This window comes from Triturus cristatus, chromosome 9 (genome assembly GCF_964204655.1).
Source record: "Triturus cristatus chromosome 9, aTriCri1.1, whole genome shotgun sequence".
NCBI lineage: Eukaryota > Metazoa > Chordata > Amphibia > Caudata > Salamandridae > Triturus > Triturus cristatus.
This window is the reverse complement of record NC_140592.1, coordinates 843,118,227-843,127,901: the sequence shown is the minus strand read 5'-3', so window position 1 is coordinate 843,127,901 and position 9,675 is coordinate 843,118,227. Positions and strand designations below refer to the sequence as shown.

Below are 9,675 nucleotides of genomic sequence, written 5' to 3'. Positions count from 1 at the left end.
TCAAACATGTATGCACTCTCTAAAGAAAAAGTTAACAATCATGATATAACACTTTTTGAATGATTCTCGATTTTCAATTATGATGTGCCTGTAGTAAACCTAATCAGGTCAGAACCAGTAGCGTTTTGACAGTACTTTCTAGTCATTAGACATGCCAAAAACATGGTCATCAAAATCATTTGGCCAATGAGATACATGTGCCCTACCCTGGATATACACATCTCAATTGTGTACAATTAAAATTAGTAAAGTTAAGGCAAACCATCTAGTCTCGGTTTTAATCTTTAATCAGCTCATCTATTGATAGTAAAGACACCAGAAATGTACCTCATACTGTGCTGAAACCCCTATTAGAGCAATCCTCATGTGTTTTACTAAGCATGTATACAGAATTGTGTTACAAAATGCTGGAACCCCTATTAGAGCAATCAATACAGAATTGTGTTACAAATAGCTGGAACCCCTATTAGAGCAATCATCGTGCATTTTACTAAGCATGTATACAGCATTGTGTTACAAAATGCCCTACACATGAGCCATGTATTCAGTCTGCCACGCTTGTTATGCACGAATAAAAAGGGTATAAATTACAGTTAAATAATTATTTCTGATAAATGAAGGGAGAAAATATGTCAGAGGTCTCCCTGCTACTTGGATTGAAACCCCCTCAAAAACATCCCCTTCTACTAACTGAAAATAAATTGAAATACGTTTTCTGGGCCCGGTATCAATTTGAAAACAGTAAACATACACTTAAGAAAAAGGCCCTGAAGTCTGAAATAGATTTCATTTTTACAAACTCAGAGCTCCTATTATTAATTTGACATTCTGTAAGTTGAGCCTGCAGAAAAAAAAGTCAAGGGATAAAAGATTTGAGTTACCAAACATCAATTTCAAGGAATCGTAATGTAAGTACCCATAGATAACTGGGGACTCGAGACCTAACATTTATAGGACCCCAGACCTGGTAACTAGAATTCCCATTTGTAGGGGAGGTGCATTTACAAGAGCCATAATATCCAGTTTAAGCAGAGCCTCAGTCATTAACTGCGGCCCTAAAGCGTACCCCTTTATAACTGCTACACTCCTACAGGAGACAACTCGAACATATAGTTGAAAACATATTGGCACTTCTGTTAAGTAAGGGTGGTGAGTGAAACTTCAGAATCTGGTAAAGAATTAAAGCATGCACACTTGTTACTAGACGTGGAATGCCAGAAACTATCTTCAAATACATATATAAAAATTGCTTGGGATGGCTATGTGATATGAAGAAATGCTATGCTCAGGCAAAAGCAAAAAAATCCTACTTTCACTAATATTATGGAGAGCTGATGGCACTTGGCTGTTAGTCTGATAGCTACCAATTAGTCCGAGACTACAGGTCTCTGTTACATCTACCTAGTCTCCAAATGAGAAAGAAACTGCCTTGTAATTAATGATAGACTTATGGGGTAGTTTTCTCCGGTCTATAAATGCCCAAATCATGAGGTAATAGAGAGGCAAGAAAACATGCTTATTTGTTTCTAATAGGTACAATGAGAAGAGATCAGTTAACATGTAAAAAGCATGCAACATAATGGTGCAGTATTTAGGATCTCAACATACCATGTGGAATCTGAAGCTGCACTAAAACATCCAGATTCTGACAGACGTCAAAACAAAACGGGAGCATGAAAAGGTGTGATAAAATGCACGGTTTATCGGCAAGCAAACTCATTTCAGGATTTCCAGATGCAGTATGTAAAAGGAAAAATAGAAAATCTGGAAAGAAAGCATCTCAGGGACACTATGGACAATGTAGCCTTGTAGCTTGCTGCCAACGGCTATACCGATTGTTAAAGTCCCTGAAGCCAAGTTATAGGCTTGAGCCGCAGGAGAGGGCCTATAACAAGGGAGAGGGCATTTAACAACCGGTATAGCCAGAGGTAGAAGGGCTAAAAGGCCATTAGACCATTCCACCCACTAAGGGTTGATTGATTTAAATTAAAAATGGAAAAACATGAAGACAAATATTGGACTGTTGAAGCGGAAGGCTTATACCAGCTATTACAAGCCTGGATCAACTCCATTGTCTCCAATGGAACTCTCAACATTCCATTGTTTTAATACTGCATATTAGAAATAACGGTGCTTTGCAAATAAGGTAGACTGTTAAAACAGAAGACTAATTTTATTACAACACTGCAGAAAAAAAAGAAAAAGTGTGGAGCAGTACACCCTTAAATCACAGGTGATCTAAATCCCACCCAATGCTATAACATTGGGAAAAGTGAGAGAAATTGATGTGGGAGATCAGAGAGCTAGAGAAGGAAGAGGCCTCAAGCTAAACTTTAACAGCCCCATAAGTTTTGAAAATGGAGTGGACATGCTAATTTTCATTTGTCATGTTTGCATTTTTGTAGGTCTCGCCTAGGCAGCGCGCATGCGTTGTTCTAGGAGGGCCTTTAGCCATCGGTCTTCACTTTTCAAGCACTGCACTTGTGCATGTGGTGGCATCCACCTTGCGGGAGCGGGCAGCGGCGCGGCCACGTTAATTACAAACATATGGCCGCTGCTCGCTCCCGCAAGGTGGATGCCGCCACAAGCACGAGTGATTGAAAAATGAAGACCGCAGATCGCGATGCTGCTTCGTGCGGCATCACTGGCCTGAATGCTGATGTAAGCCTCTGCCTGCACTCCCAGGCTAATCTCTTCGGCATCTCCGCAATGAGGAAGCACCCGCCATTGCTCCCTAGGCGTTACTAATTGCTCTTGCCGTGGCGATTGAATCGTCAAGTGTGCGCTTTGCATGTTGGTAGTGAACTACAACTACCAACATGCAAAGCGCACACCATACTGCCTGGAAAACAGCAGGGTCCCATTATTTCACCCTGACTGCGGCGGATCATGGTTTACGCCTTCAAATAATTCTTTTAAGGACTCCTGCATGTTGCTATTCTTTTCAATTAGCCATGAGTTGTGCGTGATTGCAACCGCGCCGCTGTTGCTGACGCAGACTTTGTTCTCTGCAGAGACTGCATTGCTGAAGTGGATCCAGACGCTGTACTTTAATCCGCTTGCTGGGGTAATCGATTGCTGCAAAAACAAGCATTGGCATAGCCAATAGGTCTTGCCTTTGGGACCTTGTAAGTCAAAAAAAAAAAAAAGAAATACTGAAGTTTAAGACTTCGTTTACATTTACTGCATCCTAAACACGAAGTAAATGTAAACGTGAAGTCTTATACTTCAGTTTTTTTTTTTTTACTTACAAGGTCCCAAAGGCGAGACCTTTTGGCTATGCCAACGCTTGTTTAATTTATAGTATAGGACCTCTGTGCTGCTAACAATTATATTTAGTTTTAACCATATTTCTTTTACCTCAAAGTACATTAATTTACGAATTTGCAGAAGCTGGTTACGTTCGGTTTTGCTTCCAGTTATCGAGCTCACTAATAAACCTAAAAAGGAGCAACGGACTGGTGTCAGCACAACTAAGTATTTTACACTGCAACGAGAACATGAAGTTCGTAATTCTGTCATTGATAGATACACTTTGAAACCCAGATTTACCTTAGTTGCAACTATTAGACATTTGGTAAAAGTAAGGACCAGGTGGAAAACTAGTCATGGTTATGGGAATACAAAAAACAAGAAAGTCCTAAGCAATTGGGAAAGTAATGAAACATTTGGGCAACCTTATCCAGGGGGGTTCCTCTAGCAATATCACTTGAAACAAAGTCTAATTCATACATAATTCAAAATAATTAAATATTTTTTCTGTAATTAAACTGATATACAAATCTCATTCACTTGTAACAGCAAAGAAACAAAAAGTCACACGAGATTCCTTTCATCTATTGCTAGGCTTCTGTTATTTTCCTTTGCCGTTGGTCAATTTTGAGCTTCACACCTCTTTTTTGTTCTACACATTCTTAAAAAAGTCTTTGGTTTATCAAGTAACATACCTCTCAGTTCTGACAATTCAATATTACAGAGCACTTACCAATTAAAAACCTTTACATAAGCATTTGCCATACTGTCGACATCAAACTGAAAAAAACATTCCTGTAGCTATAATATTTCTAACGATCACACATTAAAGAAATTAAGAACAAATATCTACATCTGAGATTGCCTTTAATACAACGGATATACCATTTATGAAAAAAAAGTTATACGGTATGCTCTTGCATGATCCCACGTAGTTGTATTGCAGAGGCTGAAGATATCCATAACAGATGTAAAAAACATAAAAGCGGAGAGTATGGACAAACTGAAAGTATCCTTGCTGGAAAAAAAAAGAAATGTGCCTCAATAGGAAACATTGCTAACTGAAAAGATAATTTGCTCAGATACGGCCTAGCGCTCTTCATCAACATAGTAACAGATATGCAAAGAAAAAAATACTCTATTACTAGTAATCAATTTCCTCTTTCAAACAATACCCTTTGTTGATTGCATTCATGTGTGGCAACATTATAGCTGTAGGGTGTATGGGGTAAGACAACTATACAATCACACGCTTTCAAACTGTACAATGAAGGTCTTTGTTTTTTGGGGTGAGGCTGATAAAGTCTGCTGTGGCCAGCAAGTTACATTTAATTACTTTCTTTGTTCTCACCTACCCCATCAGACCCTTCACACGGTCAGGCAATGGTCAAGTGCTAAAGTTGTTTCTATAATTTATCGATGGGAAATCCAAAACCATTTTACTTCCCTGTGCGTTTACTCAAAGCAACGGCAAAACACAAAAGCGCAACATAAAGTGCACAACACCAGAAAACCCAACAGCATGGCTTCTACTTTCAGTATTCCCATTCATCTGTTTTCATATCAAGATAACTTAGAATGGAGTTTGCAAATTTGACAGCCTGTTTTCTAGCTTGCTTGGACATCTCATCTCCTTGGGAATCCACAGCATCTAGAACCAGAAGCTGCTTGGTTAGGAATTCTTCCAGCCTGGCATAGTCCTTGTCTGCACGTTTTCCACCAAACAGGAGTACTTCCGCCTGCAGCACAGACAGGTCTCCAAGGACAAGCCAGACTGCTTTATGTGATGGATGCTCAGTAGTTACCTCCTCAACGTACGTTTGCCTCTTCTCTAGTGCTTCCTTTAAGTCGATATATGTGATGATAGATTGTACTTCCACCACTGCTCTCCTCCTCGCTTCCCGGATACACGGATTCTTTCCTGGACTCACCTCATCCAACTGTGAAATTAGCACCTGCAAGTCTGTTTTGGGTGCAGAGTGGAAATCAGAAATTGAGCTGGTGTTTTTAAGAAGCTCTGCTTTAATTTGTTTCATTTTGTTTAGAATCTCCTCAATTTTCAGAATCGATTCATTTCGGGTCAGGTCATACGCACTTGTTGTCTCACCTTCCACCTCTAAATCCAAATGTTTCAACAAGCTGTTGATTTCTTCTACCACTTCTTTTCTGTAATGCCTCACTTCGGTGTGCCCACTGACATCTAAAGAGTCCAAATCTGCAAGCAAGCCAATCAGTACAACAGACAAATGTTTGTATGTTTCACTGTCGTGAACTCCAGCCAGAAGGGAGATCAGGCTACCTCTGGCACGATTAACATCACACATAATGGAATTAATTTTTGAAACCGAAGGATGTGCATCATTGTAAAGTGGAAGAGCCAACATCTGCTTCTTCGTGCAACTTTCTAGAATCTCCTGGATAGCAAGGACTCTGATTAAAGTGCGATACCTTGCCTTCCTCAAAAAGATTTTACCTCCAGTTTTCACCTGAACAATTCTTGATACAATTTCCTGAATTCCTTCTTCAAACTCATCGGATACCGAACATGTGCCACCGTTGAGAGGGGTGATCTCCCGTTCAACAAGCTGTTGAGCTTCTTTAAATATCTTATGGATTGCAAGCCTGGATGGGTGATTAGCATTTTGTTCTAATTCTTTGAGAAGCTGTTCGGCCTCTTGTGCGGCTCGCTTTCTGGCTTGCTGAACATCTGCCTTGCCTTCAGTTTCAATAGAGTCTATTTCAAACAAATACTTTGTCAAGGATCGCTCCAGGTTCCTATAATCAGCATCTCCTGGGAGGCCACTGAAGGAGCACACCTGTTGTCCAATGTCTTTAACCTGCCTTTGGATATCTTGAAGTTTAGTGATGGAAGGATGTTGGTTACCCATATCCATAGTCTTCTTGCATCCACAATTATCAGTCTGTCTAATAAAAAATAAACACAGATGTTGTTACATAAACCTGCAACTGTAAACTCAAAATATACACAAGACAAGAATTAAAGGCTGTAGCTATAATGACTACTAGTTTTATGCAACAAGACATTAGGTAGGATGGAAGATACCTAGGGCTTTTATTTATCACAGGAGACTGCAAACATGTGACTCACCTGGTCAGTGCCCAGATTTTGTCCAGGTACTTAAGGCAGTATGTACCATCTAAGCATCATATACAATACACCGATTTGATAAAATGACACCAACGATATTGGGAGAAACCCTTAGAACATCTGAAAGGAGCGGTTGGTGTACTGTGATCCTTTACTTCAAGACTATCCGGAGGCCACGATAACAACAAGTTATCAAGATCTTATTTGTAGATGCCTCAGTAATAAAAGTAACTTGCACTTCTTCCTATTCGGAAAAGAAAATGCTTGTGTACCCCACAATTGCCCTCCTATGAGAACGCCATAACAATATACATTTTGATCTCTCTCATTTTCTAGTTAACAAATGCTTCCTAATGTTGTTATTGAAGACAAGCAGTGTACCAGCACTTATTCACAACTCACATAAGATGCTCTTGGAGTTCAGTTTAATACTGAACCATACACAAATTAGATTTTTATTCTTTCATTTCTGAGGGCTTTACTGAACACTGATGGAGTGACATTTCATTGAATCGTTCTGTACGAAATAAAACTTAGATAGGACACTCTTTTAGGTACTCTTGAGCACTAACCAGGTTATCACATGATGGATGTAGTACACCCAGATCCTCACTTATGCAATAATGGCAATGGACTAGGTCACTGTTCTAGCTCGGTGAGAAAAGCAGACATTTGAGGTGAGCAGTTTCAGTGTCCAGAGTATTCCATATAAGGAGGTAATGTCAATCTAAAACTTGGAAACTACACAGAGTTCCCTTCTTCCTTTTTTTGCATAGTTTAGCATTAAAAATATATATATATATATATATATATATATATATATATATATATATATATATATATATATATTTTCATTCACTGAAAAAACCATAGGTTTCAGGCACGTTATAGTTAGCTGGACTTATCACTCGTACAAAACCATTGAAATTCCCCCGTTATAGTTAGTTCAGCTAACTATAACTCGCGCGCCCGCAATGCACTGCTGATGACGTCACATATTACATCACTCATGACATGGTCAGTGACATCACTCATGACATTTCAATTGACATCACTGATGACATCATCCAGTGAATGTGTGTTTTTCTGAAAATTAAATATGTTTTATATATGTATATCTCAAGGTCGATGGAAGAATAAATGGGTATACAAGTGTCTAAATGGAGGATATGTTTTTGAAAAATTGATTGTATAACTGACTGATTAAGTGTATCTTAGTGAATACATGGCTTAGTGAGTAATGTTTAAATATGTAAATATCTGTATCAGTCTCTCACTTAGTGTATAAGTGGCTGCATGGGTTGGTGAGTAGCTACATGAGTGTCTATATAGGTTATTAGTTGGTTTTTTGAGTATCAGTATGAGTGTGAGTGTCTGTATGGTTCGGTGGGGGGGTATTACGTAGTGCATCGGTGCATGAATTAGTGACTCACTGTTTGTATGTGTTGAAGACACCATGTGTGCAGGACTATATAGGTGGATGAGTGTGTGCATGGGTGTGTTAGTGAATGAATGACTGTCTTAATAGTGTCTTTATGAGTAACTACATATGTTTTAAACTAGTATATGTAACTATTGGTGTATATAAGGGAGTATATGAGAGTGAGAGATTGGAAGAGTTCCTGTATGAATAAGTATGTGTTTCTAGAAGTGATTGTTTAAAAGACTAAGTATGTGTAAGTTTCTGTAGAAGTAAGTGTGGTGGTGTGTGTATAACTATATATGCAAGTAAATGGATGTTTGATTCTTTATTAGCATGAGTGACTGTGTGTGAGTAACTATGGATGAGTGGCGTTGTGTAACAGGATGTATAGGTGTATGAGTACATAGGATGAGTGAGTACATGTATGAGTGACTGTATAGGACTGTTGGTGAATGAGTGGATGTGTATGTGGATCTTAGAATTACTGAATAGGTTGTTGTAACTGGTATTGGTATGTCCATTGTTTTGAAAATTTTAGTTTCTATTTTTGAATGTGTGTATTAAGGTTATATTAGGGAGAGAGGAGGTCTGCCACTATCACAAGAATGATGTCATCAGTGATGTCATTTGAGATGTCATCAGTGATGTCATGAATGATGTCACTGACCAGGTCATGAGTGATGTAATATGTGACGTCATCAGCAGTGCATTGCGGGTGCGCGAGTTGTAGTTAGCTGAACTAACTAGAACGGGGGAATTTCAATGGTTTTGTACGAGTGAAAAGTCCAGCTAACTATAACGCCCCTGAAACCTATGGTTTTTTCAGTGAATTTCTAAAGTTTTTTAAATGTTAATTTCTAACTATGACTACAGAGATAGGACATGTGAAGAAAGAAGAAAAAACGCACAGAAAGAAAAAAAAGAAATGCAGAAAGAAGCAACAGAAGTCCTCAAAGACGAAGAAAAGTGCAGGAAGAAGGATAACGTGCAGAAAGAACAAACAGAAGAGCAGAAAGAAGCCTTGTTGCAAAATCATCCTGTACCCTCAACTTTTTCAGATGGAAACTGGTGGTAACTGAGTCTGAATAACCAGTCCTAGAGCCAGTGCTATGTTAAAAGACATTCCGAATCCAGTGAAAACACCTACATACACTAGGGAACACTATGCGTTGGGGTCCCCCTGTGATTAGCATGACCTCCTCTGTAAGCCCGTAGTATATAATAGGGCAGGGGGATTAAAACTACCTCTTAAAACGCGCCACAGTGCGTGTTTGCACACGTCACCTCAGGCCCCGTCCCCTCCCCACTGTGTAAACACGCCCTGTGGCCGTTTTAAGTTGGGAGATTAAGTCCCCTTGAATCTTGAGGGTCCCTAGGGTCCAACTAGCCCACTAGGTACCTCCAGTAAGCGCCACAGAGCTGCGTTGCATAGAGGTGTAAAAAGGGGCATGGCCTCAGAACACCGGTCTGCAACGCAGCTCCCTGGCGCATACTGGAGATACCTGTTGGGCTAGTTGGCCCCCAGGGACCCTAAGTATTGAAGGGGAATTAATTCCCCAACTTACAACTGGCCAGGGGGCGCGTTTGCAGAGTGCTGCAAGGAGGGGGCATGGCCTCCGGCGCGATGCCGGTCTTTTATTTATTTTAATTTTTTTTAAGAAGGAGTGCTGTGTGGCCCCCCTTCTTTTTCTAATTTATCGGCCCTGGGGACCCCATCCCCCAGGGCCTGCCCCCTAATTTTTTTTTGTTGAAAAAAATTTTTTTGGAAGGGGGCCACGTGGCACCCCTCCCAAGGCCTTAATTGGCCCCGGGGACCCCAACCTCCGGGGGATGGCCTTTTTTTTATTTATTTTATTTTTCATTCTTTAGGCGGGGGCCTGCTTTGCCCCCT

At 40.0% G+C, this 9,675-nt stretch overlaps 1 protein-coding gene across 2 annotated transcripts in view; it reads right to left on the bottom strand.

Annotated features, from left to right (window-relative positions):
* Positions 1-4,102: 4,102 nt before the first annotated feature.
* BAG5 (BAG cochaperone 5) overlaps positions 4,103-9,675 on the bottom strand; it is a 331,752-nt gene continuing 326,179 nt past the window's right edge. For both annotated transcript variants that reach the window (XM_085626293.1, XM_085626292.1), the window contains one exon: positions 4,103-6,177. In XM_085626293.1, coding sequence (XP_085482419.1) covers positions 4,788-6,177 — 1,390 coding nt within the window. In that variant the 3' untranslated portion in view covers positions 4,103-4,787. The remainder of the gene's footprint in view (positions 6,178-9,675) is intronic.